This window comes from Chelonia mydas, chromosome 5, assembly GCF_015237465.2.
Source record: "Chelonia mydas isolate rCheMyd1 chromosome 5, rCheMyd1.pri.v2, whole genome shotgun sequence".
NCBI lineage: Eukaryota > Metazoa > Chordata > Testudines > Cheloniidae > Chelonia > Chelonia mydas.
In genome coordinates, this window is record NC_051245.2 from 59,813,068 (window position 1) to 59,829,652 (window position 16,585).

At 41.5% G+C, this 16,585-nt stretch overlaps 1 protein-coding gene across 7 annotated transcripts in view; it reads right to left on the reverse strand.

Annotated features, from left to right (window-relative positions):
• TTC37 (tetratricopeptide repeat domain 37) overlaps positions 1–16,585 on the reverse strand; it is a 79,886-nt gene that overhangs the window by 21,469 nt on the left and 41,832 nt on the right. For 6 of the 7 annotated variants that reach the window (XM_037903249.2, XM_037903250.1, XM_037903251.2 and 3 more), the window contains 7 exons: positions 15,523–15,591; positions 13,583–13,657; positions 12,677–12,818; positions 11,556–11,649; positions 5,622–5,699; positions 3,862–3,986; positions 2,974–3,097 (listed from right to left, as the gene is read on the reverse strand). In XM_037903249.2, the coding sequence (XP_037759177.2) occupies positions 2,974–3,097; positions 3,862–3,986; positions 5,622–5,699; positions 11,556–11,649; positions 12,677–12,818; positions 13,583–13,657; positions 15,523–15,591 (707 nt within the window). The remainder of the gene's footprint in view (positions 1–2,973; positions 3,098–3,861; positions 3,987–5,621; positions 5,700–11,555; positions 11,650–12,676; positions 12,819–13,582; positions 13,658–15,522; positions 15,592–16,585) is intronic. The other variant, XM_037903252.2, reaches the window with a different exon arrangement.

Sequence of the window (16,585 nt, forward strand, 5' to 3'; positions counted from 1 at the left end):
ACATCAATATTCTTAAATCCTTTCGATAAGATTGAGTACAATGGAGTTATGTGGGTTTCAGCTTTTAAAGCTCATGACTACTGCTCGGCAAGAATCAGACATGTTTACCTGTCTTTTTTTTTTTTTTTTTTTAAAAACAGAGTAGCCATAAAAAATGTCTGGTAATGGAGACAAATATCTCCTCAACCTTATGCATCTACTTTCTCTTGAAGCAAACGTTTCTCCAATAGTATACATAATCTTATAAATATAAACTCAGTTACTCATACTAAGCAAACGGATTTTTGAGGAGGAGGTTTGCTCCCCCCCCCCCCCCACACACACACTTTTTTGAGGGCATGGCAGTATTTGACATCTGATGTAAATAATTTTGTTATGAGAGCTTTGATTTAGATTCCCTAGAGTAAAAAAGATCCAATCTCTGCTAGGAAAAGAATTCCCTCTTACATAAAATTGTGCTTCAGGTAGCTGTAGAATTTCTGTCTAATTTTCCAAGATCATCTAAGTTAAAATTAATTGTGTTTGAATAATAAAATCTGCACAGAGCTAGCATTCTGGGTACAGGATATATGCATTTCCCAGTTAAAAAAAAACAAAAAATACAGATGAAGGGGGGTGGGGGGGGGAATATTTACATCTTCTGTCAGCATCTCATATTTAGCAGTCTGCACTGTACCATGAATACATATATGACTACTGCAACTCCATGCTATAGCAAAAGGAATTAAGGGAGACAATTTGCAGTCCAGTCAGTAGATTAGTTCTGCTGTTGCACATGCTTAACTGTATGCATTGAACTTTCCATGAAGCTGTTTTGAGGAAACACGTGCAAGGAGGTTAGGAAATTAAATTGAAATGTATGTGCATTAGTCACTGCTGGTGAAACTTTAGAACCAATTTGGAAGGAAAATTGGAATACAGAATCAAAGCCCAATGAAGTATTGCTTTTTTTTTTTTTTTAAACTCAAAATAATTTTCATCTCTATAAAGAATATTCTAAAAAATTAAAAACAATTAACTATATTGCTGCTTAAATAAGTACAAAAGTAGGTGTTATCTAGTAGTTTTATAGAAAGCTTTGAATAGTAGTAATGCAGAAGCAGAACTGCTTTCTATGAAGAAGTAGGAGAGCTGTAGGGAGAAAAATTGGTGCAAAAAAACTACACATCAAGAGACTGCACAAATTCAAGATGTTCCAATATAAGAGAAAACTGCTGCAGTATCATCTGATCAAATTAAAAGGAAACAACTATCAGAATATGGAATTATGAGAATTCATTTATTTGGTGGTCACATCCTAAAATTGGAAATAAATATGAATATAAAGGAGACGCTGCCTATTGTAATTTAGCAATGTAATATGAAAAGGTTCCTAAACATATTGGTCCTATTGTTTTGTTTTAGTATTGATGATTTCACTGGAGGTCAAAAATTTAATATCCTACTTCTATGCTGTGTTGCTAAATCAATGGAAGAAAAACAATCCTCCAACATCCTGGTTAACCAAATTTTGTGAACTACAGATATAAAAATATACTTATTTTATAAAAAGCACAAAAGAATAAGTAGAACATTTAGACCTTTTGTTTCTTCTGACTCCATCACAAGATTACAGTTATACTCTTTAATATCAGCTATAGACACCAAATATGTCTAATTATGTGAAATTCTTTTTTGCAGGTTTTTGTGTTGCCATCAGTCTACTATATGGGTGTAAAACCCAACAGTAAAATTTAAAGTCTTGACAGATTTCACTTTTTACAGTGTTACATGCTTCCAGTTAAAAATGATGCATTTCCAGAGCATTTACTAGTTTTCTTTAATGCTAGTGACTAATGATATGTAGGAAGCACTCATTGTTGAAATTTATGTTAAAAATAGAAAGAACACTTTCGTGACTAACTAGAAATAACATTTTCCTACATCATATTAATCATCAGTTACTCAGGATTTAAAGCACCAGGTCACAGACCTCAATTATTTCAGTAACTTGAGGATTTGCTGGCAGGATAAAGATGGTCAATATGGCCATGTTTCCGACACAGTATTCTTTGGTAAACAGGGAAAGTAATGTATCATGGGTAGCCATGTTAGTCTGTATCCACAAAATCAACGAGGAGTCTGCTGGCACCTTAAAAAGACTAACAGATTTATTTGGGCATAAGCTTTCGTGGGTTAAAAACCCACTTCTTGCATCTGAAGAAGTGGGTTTTTTACCCACGAAAGCTTATGCCCAAATAAATATGTTAGTCATTAAGGTGCCAGCAGACTCCTCATAGTTTTTTTTTTTATGGAAAGTAAAGTCAGCCACTCTGCTCAACACTGGGGACTGAAATGGTAGAGGCTAATTTCTGGCTGCCAACTGCCCAGTTACAGACCAGGCACTTTTTTAAATCTTCAAAATGCTGAAAGATAAAAAACCACTTATAAAATGCAGAGGTGAAACAGGACTGCTGATCTTTAAGTGAAATCTACAGAATACTGTCATGATGCTATGTAAGTGTTTACAGCATTATTCTTTGGGGAATTTTTAACTACTTAGGTTAAATTTTTATTAAGAAAAAGTTACATTTATTATAGCTGCATACCACACACACACACTCTTTTCCTAAGGATGGAAGACTTTAAACTCTCTGAAGAAAATTAAGATAGCAACTTGGAACTTATTTTGCAAGGAATGCCACAGTATAGGAAATTAAGTTTTGAACAATATCTTAGTTTAAATTTAAAAACTAAATTAAAAACTTACACAGCAAGCCACTCAACAAATGTGAAGACAAGTACTACTAGTAGGTACATTACCACTGTTTTTAGATTAATTTACAAAGCTGCCTTCAGTGTTTGTACCTCATTACTTTTGGGCTAAAAAAAAGCAAGCCCAATAAAAACTTCCAAGTTAAAGCTTCTAACAGTACTTTCAAATTCTGACAAGTTCTCTCTCTCACACATACTCATGCTACACCATCCACATACCATTTAAACAGCAACGTCTTTGCAGCATCCACTTTGTTCTGTTTGTATTCCATTATTGCAAGGGCAGTCAAAATATGGGCTTTGTCTTGTTCAGATTCAGCAAGAGATAGGGCTCTCTCATAGGCTGGGAATATTAAATTAAGATAGGAATTTAAAAAAGCAATCAAGAGATTTAAAAGCATTCTGGAGTGACAAGATACAGACATGTATATGCACTATGAGAGTCTTTAGTTACATGATCACATACATTTTCCCCTACAGGACCCCTGCCACATTCAGTGCACAGGTTGGACACAAAGGGGCAGAATTAAGGTTGCACAAGAACATGCAACTGTAAGTCTGGCATTTCCTAACTTTTGCGTGTTTGACTTTGAAACCTAAATAATTTTCATATGTAATGAATGCTCAGAATTGTTGAAAAGTGATAAAGGAACATCCAGGAAAGGAATGCGTTCTCTTGATGTTTCAAGATTCCCTGCCCCAAGCAGCAAAAATCCATTTTTAAAGTTTAGCATCCACCTTTGTTCATAATACCTTTATTTCCCTACCCTCACATACTGGATGTAGAGAGTAAGCAAGTACTGGTACTGCCACGGTGTCCTGCCTTGAAAATGTCAATTTATATGTAAAAGATATTTTTTCCAGTACACTGCAATAGCTCATGGCAACTTTCTGAGTAGCAATCTGGTGATTATGATGAATTTTATATGAAAATCTGAAAATTCTCTGCCTCTATTATACCCCATACTACCCCAGTGCGTGCATAAGTTGGGACAGAATGTGTCAGTCAGGAGTACAAAGTCAAAAGGGGTAAGTGTTCATCTAGAAAATGCCATATTCCTTTAGTGTCAGGCCATGTACTGTACCTTTGTTTAAACAGACACTTACCTTTAATGCTGTCTTGTAAAAGCCCTTTCTTGAAGTAAGCTAGTGCAACTCCTACAATGTCCTCTAACTCTATGAGAGGAGTGGACATGTAAGCCTGGATGGCCTTGTCATATTGACCTATGGCACTAATAAAAAAAAAAAAAAAAAAAGCCCCAAATCAGCTTTGAACTGCAGTTTTAAGCAGCCCCAGTTCATGATCTGTACAACCATCAGCTAAATTCATTAACACTGTCTTTTAGAAGCCCAGTATATTAAAAAGAAAGGGGTTGAATTTTGGTTTTAAGAAATGTAGAACTATTAGTGTACCCTCAAACCCTTCATTCTAGGTGGATGAATTTATTGTTAATGTGGATATTTGCAATCCCATTTCACTTACGTGAAAGCTTCAAGTCCATGTTACTAGCTCAGAAATACAACATTTAGTCAGATTTACTAAATAAATAGTTACGGCTTGTTGGAACTATCTGACGTTTGTATCAACATATGAGCACACTAACATTAATGGATCACACATACTATCCAGGGAACGATATTATAGTGTGATACAAAAAGATACTGCCTAGTGATTTCTATGAGGGAGGAGGAAGAATAGATTTGGCAATCTTGCTATGAATAAGACCATCATAGCAGAAATGCAATAGGACTATTTACTAAAGTTCATTAACAATCATGAGAACTTTGTACTCACACAAAAATGTTGCATCATTTTGAATTCTTTCTGGAAGACCAGAAATGACCACACTCACATACAATACATGCAACATGGAATGAGGATGTTGAGCATCACAACACTTAAGTGAATCTCTTTAGTCTACCAAGATGCTCTTAGAAAAATATGATGGGAAGACATGACCTCTCTAGGATGAGGGCACTGGTTCTATCACTCGCATTGAGGTCAGGGGTAGATATTTCCTGCCTAAAAAAAATTTACTTCTAAAACCTTGCTTAACAGAGCTGAAGCCACCACAAAAGGAAGCAGTTTGAAACTGTCCTCCGACGTCAAGATTCTCTCCATCCTATGCCCCTGAGATGGAATCAGAGAACTAGAAGACTGTTCTGACTGTTGAGGCAGACATCGTAAAGAGAAGAATAATCTGTGCAATAGTGCTGTTTACGAGAACTAGTTCAAGTCAGTCAGCATGACCCCAAAAGGTCAAAGCAATAGCACAGCTCTGCTACAGGAGCAACCCTATCCTAGGAATACTAGCTACAAGATGCCACTCTATGAGGATTTCTCACATAACTTGAGACTCCAATATGGGCAACCTCCTGGAACTTTTGGACACCGATCTCAACAAAAAAATTCTTGCTTTAAAAAGTAGTGACAACATACAACAGCTAACTACTCACACTACAAACTGGATTACCTGCAAAAAGAAAGGGAATAAATTCCAAGTCAGATGGCAGGTAGAAAAACCAAGAGAGTTTGAGCTTCCTTCTGCAAACTACATAAATAGAGACAAGGAATGCTAAAGTTAAACCTAACTGTTGAATTATTATGGGTACAGCTCAGAGTTTTAAGAGTGGGAAACTGAAAGCAATTTAATGAAAGTACGTATAAGATACTGAAGCTCTAAATTTTGTGCTGCATATGATAAAAAATGGTTTAAGATTAAAATGAAAGTTAAATATGAATAGCTTATCATCTGCCATAAAGTACCCATTAAATGAAGGATGTGGCCATTCCTTGTTCTGTGGTGGAATTTCTCGAAGTAATACTGTGATATTGCAAGAGGTAACAAACAAAAAACACTGCTTACCAGAGTGATCTACCATAATTTTGCATTGCTATGTTATACTTCTCTTTATCTTCAGAGTTCTTCAGCAATGAGACCGCCCTTGAAAGTGACCATAAAGAATGAGTAATTCACAAATATGCCCAGGAGTACATGCAAATAGTAGTTATAATGCAAGTGTGTGTCCGTAAAAGGCCTACAAGTTTATGCCCCTATTTCTCTCAAAATAAGAGATTACTCAAGATTTACCAGAAGGGTTCTTTTGCTTATTACGGCCAGTGACTTATCTACACTGTAAGAGTTGTTCTGTCTCTTTAATAATGGCTTAAAATTACAAAATATTTGCTGTGTTCAGTGACCACTACTGCATCCATGTTATCCCCCCTTTTTGGGAAGAACTGTGTTTATACATTGTTTTAACAGTAGAGACAATGCAATGATACTTCAGTTTCCACAATCATATTGAAAGATTCAATATACTGCAAGGTTCTGTGGTAATTTCCATGAGAGGCATTGATTAATTTGCACTTCTTTGAAAAAAATACAGTTACCTTTTTCCGTAACTGGTGTTCCTCGAGATGTGTTGCTCATGTCCATTCAACTTAGGTGTGTGCGTGCTTGTCACATGCACTGGTGCCAGAAGTTTTTCCCTCAGCAGTATCCATAAGGAACTGGCTCTGGTACCACCTGGAGTGACACGCATATGCGCTGGTATAAGGGGCACCGCTGGCCTCCTCCACCCTCAGTTCCTTCTTGCCGGAAACTCTGGCAGCAGGGCTGGTGGAATGGACATGAGCAACACATCTCGAAGAACACCAGTTACGAAAAAAGGTAACTGTCTTTTCTTCTTTGAGGGCTTGCTTATGTCCATCCAATTTAGGTAACTCCCAGCAGTACCCCTGGAGGTGGGTAAGGAGTTCACGGACATGTAGATTGCAACACAGCTCTGCCGAACCCAGCATCATCCCTGGCCTGCTGTATGATGGCATAGTGGGCCGTGAACATGTGTACTGAGGAACACGTCGCAGTTTACAGATGTTCTGAAATTGGAACGTGTGCCAGGAAGGCTGCCGAGGATGCCTACGCTCTAGTCAAGTGGGCTCTGATGATCAGCGGCGGAGGGACTCCTGTTAACTCGTTGCGGGTCCGAATGCAAGGGGTGATCCAGTTAGAAATCCTTTGCGTGGACACTGGGAGGCCCTTCATCCTATCAGCTGTAGAGATGAAAAGCTGAGTCAACTTACAGAAAAGTTTTATCCCATCTAGGTAGAAAGCCAGACCCCTTATTATATCCAAAGCATGAAGATGCCTCTCTTCACTAGTCTCCTGGGGCTTAGGGCAGAAGACCAGAAGAAAGATGTCCTGGCTCATGTGGAAGGCGGACACCACTTTGGGAAGGAAAGTTGGTTGGGGCTGGAGCTGGACCTTGTCCTTATAGAAGACCGTGTACAGCAGTTTTGAGGTCAGGCCTCACAACTCAGAGACTCGCCTCGCCGACATCACTGCCACCAGGAAAGCTACCTTCCAATGATAGGTGAGATAGGGAGCACAGGTCAAAAGGCTCAAAGGGCAGACCTGTGAGCCTGGACAGAACCAAGCTGAGATCCCACTGAGTGGCCGGGGACTGGACTTGAGGAAAGAGTCTCTCGAGGCCTCTAAGGAACCTGACCGTCATGTCATGGGAGAACACAGTCGGCCCCTGGATTGGCGGATGAAAGGCCAAAATGGCCGCCAGGTGCACCCTGATAGAGGAGTGCGCTAGGCCCTAGTTCCTTAAATGAAGCAGGTAGTCCAAGATCGACTGCACTGAAGAATGTGAAGGGGAGATGCCCCATTCGGCCGCCCAGCGGGAGAACCTCATCCACTTTGTCAGGAAGGTCTGCCTAGTCGAGGGCTTCCTATTCTCGAAGACGACCTTCTGGACACCGTCCAAACAGGTCCGTTCATCTGGGTTCAGCCACGCAACATCCACGCTGTGAGGTGGAGGGATGCAAGGTTGGCCGTGATCCTATGACAGCAGGTCTGGTCAGGGCCAGGAAGGGATTGCTGACAAGCTTGAAAGTGTCCTAAACCAGTGCTGGCAAGGCCACGCCGGGGTCATCATGATAACCTGTGCCTTGTCCCTCTTGATTTTCACTAGGATCTTGCTGATGAGTGGAATTGGAGGGAACGGCAGGAGGAAGACGTTGGAGAGGGAGACCTTGCCCAGATCCAGTCTGGAGCAAAACCTGTGGCACCCTCTGTTCTGCCTGGTGGCAAACAAATCCACTTGGGGAGTTCCCCACCTCTAGCTACCTCCAGGTGGAGCACCCACTCGGTGAGAGGAGAAGTCCCTGCTTAGGTGATCTGCTAGCATGTTCCTGGCCCCCGGAAAGTGACATGCTTCTAGATCAGTGGTTCTTAACCTGGGGTGTGAGACGCCCTTTCTGGGGGTGTGAGACATGCCACATTTTTTTTAAGAAGATAAATCACCCCGAAAACACAAATTAAGCACAGGCACGTTAAGTACAACTACTTTGTTTCATCAAACCTATGTATTAATTAACATTATACATTTAACAATTACTGTAATACACAAACAAAATATATCTAGGTTTAAAGAACTGACCTACTCCAATGATTTTTGATAAGGGGTGCGAGAACATATTTTGAGAACCAAAGGGGCAGGCTGCAGTAAAGTTTAAGAACCACTGATCTAGATGGATTCCGTGGTCGACACATAAGTCCCAGAAATGGAGTGCCTCTTGGCAAAGGACCGAGGATTGCGCTCCACCTTGCCTGTTGATGTAGAACATCGAGGCTGTGTTGTCTGTAAGAACTCTGACCACTCTGCCCGACAGGTGAGGTAGGAAGACTGCGTATGCTCGGCACACCACCCTGAGCTCTTTGACGTTTATGTGTAGCGTCGTTTCCTCTGGGGACCACATACCTTGGGTCTGGACTCGGATGCAGAGGTGTGCCCCCCAATCCGAGGCATCCAATACCAAGTTGACTGACAAGGAGTGCTGATGAAGACAACTCCTTCCAGGAATTTCCCAGGGTTGGTCCACCCTTGCAGCGAGGTAAGTACCGTCGTGGGGATGGTGATCTTCTCCAGGTGGTCCCCGGACTGGGAGCAGACTGTCGCCAGCCATAGCTGCAGGGTCACATCCGGAGCCTGGCATGGCGCACCACATATGCGTACACCGCCATGTGACCTAGTATGCGTAGGCAAACCCTGGCCGTGGTCAGGGGAAACGCAAAGACTTCCGCAATTAGGTCCATCAGTACCCTAAATCTCTCCAGCGGCATGAACGCCCTGGCGCAGGTCAAGTCGAGCACCGCTCCGATGAATTCTGTCCTCTGAACAGGAACTAACATGGATTTGTCGTCGTCCACCAACAGGCCAAGGCAATGGCACGTGGCTAGCAGCACCGTGTCGTCCCCTTGGACTTGCCCTTGACAAGCCATCGAGGTACAGGTAGATCTGGATACCCCGATGTCAGCCGCCACCACTGACGTGCACTTGGTAAATATCTGTGATGCTATTGCTAGGCGAAATGGGAGGACCGCAAACTGATAGTGGTCTGGACCTACCATGACAGAGGTAGAGGAAGTGTCTGTGTTCCTTGAAGATGGCGATGTGGAAGTACGCATCTTTCAGATCGAGGGCGGAGTACCAGTCTCCTGGATCCAGGGAGGGGATGATGGAAGCCAGGGAGACCATATGGAACTTCGGTTTCGCTAAGTAGCGGTTCAAGCCCCGCAGGTCTAGTATGGCCACAGATTGCCCTTGCATTTGAGGCTTAAAAAGTATCGGGAATAGAACCCCTTGTTCCTCTACTCCACAGGAACTACCTCCACCACACCCAGCTGTAGTAGGCCCTCTACCTCCTGTATGAAAAGATTCTTGTGAGAGGGGTCCCTGAAGAGGGATGGGGAGCGGGGGTGGGAAGGTGGAGTAGAAAGTAACTGAAGGGTATAACACTGCGCCACCGTATTGAGGACCCATCGGTCCAGTGTTATAGACGTCAACGCAGGGAGGGGGAGGGAGAGGAAGGCGGCTGGCAAACAGAGGGGAGGAAGCATCCAGGGTACAGTCTGGTAGGTCACTCTCAGGTGTGCCCTCAATACATGCGCTTGCCTGTCTGCTTACTGCGGGTTGAGCCCGTCTGGGATGTAGATGGGGGCTGTTGGCCAGGGCGCTTCTTGTAGCCGCTGGATCTTTTTTGGGGGGGAGGGAGGTGTCCTGGTGAGGGTGGCTCCCCTGTCTGAGGCTTAAATGGCTTGCGGGCGAGGCTGGGGACGTACAAGCCCAGTGCTTTTAGGGTCATATGGGAATCTTTCAGGCCATGGAGCTTAATGTCCATCTGTTCTGTGAATAGGGTGTGCCCGTCAAAAGGGAGGTCTTGCATTGACTGCTGAGCCTCCAAGGAAAGACCAGAGAGGAACAACCAGGAAGCCCTGCACAATGAGATGGCCGATGCTATGGTATGGACAGCTGCGTCTGCAGCGTCTGATGCTGTCTGGAGAGCTGCTCTGGCTGCAGTCAAGTACTCATCCAGGATTGCCTGGAACTCCTTCCTAGAAGCCTCAGGAAGGGTGCTCTCGAACTTGGTCATGGCCTGCTACATATTAAAATCACTGTGGCCTAGTAAAGCCTCATTGTTGGCCACCCACAACTGTAGACTGGAGGACGAATAAACTTTATGCCCAAAACAAGTCCAGTCTCCTTGAGTGTTTATTCTTAGGAGTAGCCCCCAGTTGACACTGTTTCTCCCTGTGGTTGACCGCCTCTTCCACTAGGGAATTGGGAGCAGGGTGGGTATAAAGGTACTCATGGCCCTTGGATGGCACAAAGTACTTGCACTCCGCCCTCTTGGAGATTGGAGGCAAGGAGGAGGGGGTTTGCCAGAGGCCATTTGTAATTTTAGTAACCCCCTCACGTAGGGGTAAAGCTACCCTGGCTGGAGCCATGGGGCAGAGAACATTAAAGAAGGAGTCTATGGGTTCCTCTAATTCCTCAACCTGGAGGCCCAGGTTGGTGACAACCCTCTTTAGCAGCTCATGATGTGCCTTAGCATCATCCTGGGGCACCTCATGCTTAACGAGTGGTACCAGGATGTGGAGAGGGATCAGGAACTAGAGCGGGCTTGGTGTCATGAAGATGTAGCCGCACGTGGTGATGCTGCCCTGGGGGGATTGGCGACAGTCCCGGGAATGGTACTGTCGGTCCCTCAGCCTGTCCATGAAGCGATACCAGTGCCACAGAGATTCCAGGTGCTGACTCCGAAACTCCTGCCAGGGGCTGCGTACTTCCAGAGGTCTGCACCCAGTTGCTGGCGAGCCATGCCTCGAGCCTCTCTGTCCTTGTTCGAGGTCTGGAGACCGGATAGGGCTATGAAGCTTCTGCCTATCGTGGTCAGAAGCACGTCGGCTGTGAGAGGATGACTGTTCACGGGAACTCCCCTGCGATGGGAAGTGCTGCTGGAAAGGTGGAGACTGTGGTGGTCCCAACGTGGGTTTACCCTGGGACCGGCAAGAAGGAACGGTGAATGGAGGGGGCCAGCGACGCCCTATATGCTGCAGCATACACGCACCACTCCAGGGGCACCAGAGCCCGTCCCCTATGGATACTGCTGAGGGAAAAACTTTATGCACGGGTGCACCTGGCGAGCACACACCTAAGTTGAATGGACATGAGCAATCACTCGAAGAAGAATGTTATGTTCTAGTGAATGAAGAACGCTCAGAAACAGATATTTTACTGTAGTTTTATACATTCTGACTAACCTTACCATCTCAATAACAGGGGCTAGAAACAGATCAGACATCCAGTGTCTCCCCTTTAAATGTGATTAGTTAAAATGCATTGGAGGAAACTGGCAAATAGTATTTAGGGAAAGAACAAACCCATCTCAGATTTTTCACCCCAAGGGTACACTTCAGCACTTAAAATCTGTTCCGTGTATAGGTTACCTTTGATAAGCATCTGTTGCCTGATTTTTCAGTTGCAGATATTCATTCAAATAACCCAGCATCGTGAAAGCAGATGCATCATTTTGAATTCTTTCTGGAAGACCAGAAATGACCATACTCACACACAACGAGCAGTGAAAAAGCATCAGGGTCATATGGTGAAACATATTACAGCAACATGTATTTTTCAAAGCAACTTGAGTTCTAGCTATCAAATGCCCACTGAGGTCACTGGGAGTCACTTTAGCACCCTTCACACAACACATGGAAAATATATCTATCAAAACCCACCCCATCTTCAGGCTAGTTCAAGAGAAGATTTTAATTCATACGGCATTAGTGTTATTGCCCACAAGAACAAGTTCCATTTTACCAAATAGTCTATGTATTTTAAAATTTCTCAAACTGACTACAAAGAGACAACAACAACAACATTAAAGAAAATGACATCTGAAAAGGTTCAACTTTTTACAGACTTTAGCAAAATATAAATTGAATATCAAGGTTTTAGCTTCAGTTGTATTGCTTTGAAGTCATGTCTATTAAAATGAAACAGTACTGAAAAGTATTAATTTAAAACTTCAGGTGGGATGCTAGCAGTTCTCCCTAGAACACAGTAATACCTCTTTCAATATCTTGTATAAATGAATTATACAAGAAAAGATTAGGATTCTGCAGTTAGAGCCTCAGAGTTTTATTCTGTATGCAAAATTCACCCAATATTAGACATTCTTGTCAACAGCACAAGTTCAGTAGTCAAAGTGAGTCTATTACTGGCATCGTTTAAGGACAAGTCAGGCAAGGCCTTGATCCTATATTCCTTACTCATCTCTTCAGGGAGATTCTTTCTTGAAGAAGGAGAGCCAGAAAGAATTCAATCTTATTGGGGTCATATTTTCATTAGGCATAAATTTAACAAAAACAAAGATACACACACAATACATTTTGGTTGTCTGCTTCATGACTCAGAAGAGCCTCCCCAACCACAAGATTTCATGACCAGCTCAATTTTGGCAAAAGTGATTAAGTAATAGCTAAGACACATTCATGCTGAATATGCTTTTTAGTCAAACTTTTGACAGATATCAAATGAAATATTTTAACTTTAAGATGTTACCTACCTGTGTATTTGCTCAAAACCACATGTGCTGCCGGAATAGCATTCATTTGAACAATGTTGTACCGATACAGCTCTGTTTCTCTGTTGGTTTTATCTTGCAGCGTTGAGCATACCCAATGAGCATAGCCTTTTGCTCCCTCAGTCTCAAAAACAAAACAAAACCACCACCACCACACACAGAGGCATCATTAACTGCTCAACCAACAATACGCAAAAAAAGAAATCTCTCTGTTCTGTAGTACACTAATCTTCAATGAAGATTGGTTAGGTGTAACATCAGATCAGCATTTTCCTTTTACTACTTAACAATTGTGTTTTAGGTGACTGCAATTCCAATTATAATTCTTCTTTTGAATATAAATGTAAAAAAGGTTTTATTCATTCACAGCAGACAGATTATAAAAGGGACAAAAATCACCACCACTCAAGTCCATTCTTTACTCTTCGGGCATAAGGGAATTTTCTACCACAAAGGTAAAGTTTCCCTGTGCAGGACACAGCACTTTCTTGGAGGACTGGTCCAAGACTAAGGAACAAACTCCTACAGGAGCTAAACACCAGTGCAAACCTCACCATCCTCTACTCCTAATGCACTTCTACCTGGTCTTCTCTCATATAAACACACAGTGTACATATTAAACAATTCTCCCCATGGAGAGAGGATGAGAGAAAGAATGAGCCACATATGACATATTAGTCCAATTGCTTAAAACGCTACAGGAAGGTGCTCAGATACTACAATGATGAGAGTGGTATAAAAACCTATATCAAGTGGAATACAAAACATGAGAGATAAGGGGAATTTGAAACAGGCCTCTAACCTTTTGACTTTAATAAGATAAAATATGAACTTTTTAAAGGCTAGTTGTTCAGAATCTGCTAATGAGAGGACTGTTCAAATACTTACATGCATGCTGAGTTCAGTGGTGTGCCTAAAGAGATCCATAGTTTCATAGCTGCCTACAGCCTCTGCAATAAGAGCCTACAGACAAGTTTAAAAGAAAAAAGTTACTTGATTAGGTACTGTAAACAGATAAGAGTTTCCTAATCATTATTCCCACTTAAAGGGTCTTCTTGAGAGGCAAGAATTGCAAAGTACATAACAAATGACCACAAAAATCTCATAAGCATCTAATGTAGTGCATTTTTACTTTAAAAAAATTCCCAAGAGATCTTTGTGAAACCCCCAAATATACAAAGAATGGTAATATTACTGCTACAAGAATAAAAAAAATCATCACTATTAAAGAGTGTGTAAACTTAGATGAAGGAATGGAACAGACTGCTGCATTTGAAGTATCTATAGAGTGAATCACAGAACTTTTACTTTGCAAGTCCTTCACAGCAAGGATTCTCTTTACACAGCACCCATCAGAATGGGACCCCAATCCTGACCTGGATTTTGGGACACAGCAATAATATAAATCTTTACCACTTCTCTCAACAGTTCAGTTTCACTTATGCATGATTAGCAGGGCAGCAAGGAAAGGTTACAGAGGGTACTTGTAGTGATGGGAGGGGAACAACAGGACAAAGAGTAGGGTTGGGAATGTCTCTGGCCACACATATTCCTCCTTTCCCTTTTTCACTCCTGGAGTCTCAAGTGGCAACCATGATAGTGAAGCTTGCTCTAGTAGCCAATTTTTCTCCCAGAGTCCTCCTTTATGGACTACAAAAGGGAACGATGGGTACCACAGCCCATTCTCTTATTGTTTTGTTCAGCAACTAGGCCTAATATCTGACACCAATTGTGGTTCAAGGATATGAAGTTTTATACTTTTCTTTTTTCAATTTCTTTTAAATCAGGCATTCTCTCAACACAGTCCTATCTGTAGGCCTTTTTGTTTGGACTAATTCACTGTATTTTGCCTTTGCACCTTTCCGCCTCCCATCAACATTTATTATGACATCTTATGATCTTCCCCTGACTTTTTATAGTTGAGCTCACAATTAGGGTACATTTGTAGGCCCAATTATCACAGTCACAACCAGCCCCATGACAGTAACATGCAGGTGGTTATAGAGGCCTCTTTGCCTTCTCTGCTCCCGCAAGATGGCAAATGGAGACTTAAATTTATATCTTAATACTCAATGCAGTGGTGGCAAATGAATGTTCCATGTGGGAGAGCTACCACTATTACGAGAACTTTACATTTGCGGTCTTTAAATTACTGAACTTAATACTACACAAGCAAGTTCTTTTTTTCCTCCTCCACTGTTCTTAGGAGCAGTTTCATTGACATCAATGAGAGTATTTGTATGACCAAAGGGTGCAGGATTTGACCCATAAACACTACTTCTGTTTAGCAGCATTATGGACTGACTATTCCGAACTGAGCAGGTGACTGGGGGATACCAGTGCTCCATCATGATCTCCTGATATGGCTGCTAGAGTGTCTTAATACTTGAGAAGGTTTTTAATCAGAATGTCCAGGGGAAAAAAAAGCACTGAAAACAGTACTCTATCATTAACCATGATACTAATAAATAAATAAATAAATAAATCATCATCATCATGTATCATTAGCCAATTTCACTATACTGCTCCTTCCAGAGTAAGTAATAGACTACAAAAATAAGTTATGAAAAAAAACTGATACCGAACACAGCTCCCATAATGGACAAGAAAACTTTGTCGAAACTTTAGAGAAAGCCAAAGGGAGTAATAGGAAGGTTGAAGTGGCCTTTTTCTGTTTCAAGGAGACACACACAAAAATGTAAACTGAGACTTAATTTTAAGCACACGCTTAAATCCCAGTGAAGTGCTTTGCTGGGTTGGTGCTGAAATTCAATATACCTTGTTAAAACCTACTGAAACCCATGCTATGAAAGATATTGACATCTTACCTGTCCAATCCAGCACATTAAGTAAGATGGCTCAAGGGACTGAGCTACTTTGAAGGCTTCATGAGCTTGCTGTAAAAGCACATAAGAAATCAGGTACATTACAGTGAGTCATTTAACACTATAAGCCAAAAACCTGCTGTTCTAGATATTGAAATACAGAAACAATGGTGTAACTACTTATATGGGACAAAAATCAAATCACTAAAAATATCCAATGTGGCATACAGAACAGCAGTGTAATACCCATATAAAGTATTTCAGTACCACCTCACGCTTTAACAATAGGAACACTCACCTCCCTCCTCCCCAAGCCTCCTCCTACTCCCACATAATCAACAGCTATATTTGCTATGGGGGGGGGGGTGAGAGGAATGCAAACTTCTAGTAGCCGCCACTGCTAGAAATACAGAACTTTCTCCTCTTCATTAAAAAAAAAAAAAAAAAAAAAAAAGTAGCTCGCTTAGTTCTGGAAGTGCTCGTTCTTTGACTCCACATTTTGCTTTGAACTGTGTGTAATCTCAGCATTCCCATCATAAAAATCAGATTCTGAGCATTTAACAGCTTTGCAACAAGTTTTGAAAGCTTCAGAAATTACTAATCCATTTTTAAAGAAATCAGTTTCTCACATCGCAAATTTAAAAAAAAATAAAAGCAGTGATCAGTTTCTGTTCTGCAACTGGGATTGTCACTGCCTCTTTCTAAACTATGCTCTGCTCCAGTCAAATGGAGCAGCAAATACAAGTCTAAATAAATTTTAAATTTCATTTAAAGGCACTCTTCTTATTCTAGCTTTCTCTTGAGCAGAAACTATAACTGAATTTTTGGCAAACAGAATTTGTATGTTTGATTGCAGTTTTTGTCCCTTAAAATTGCATACACTATAATTTTGATTTCATTAAACTATCTGAAAAACCAAACCTGTGCTATTTACCAGAATACTTTAATTATTTCTCCTAACTGAAATCACTTGTTTCAAACAGTATTGAATTCAAGTATGTGATTTTGCCTGTAACTCTTTAATGGTACAGCAGATTGAATTTTATAAACTGGCAATACTTTAACC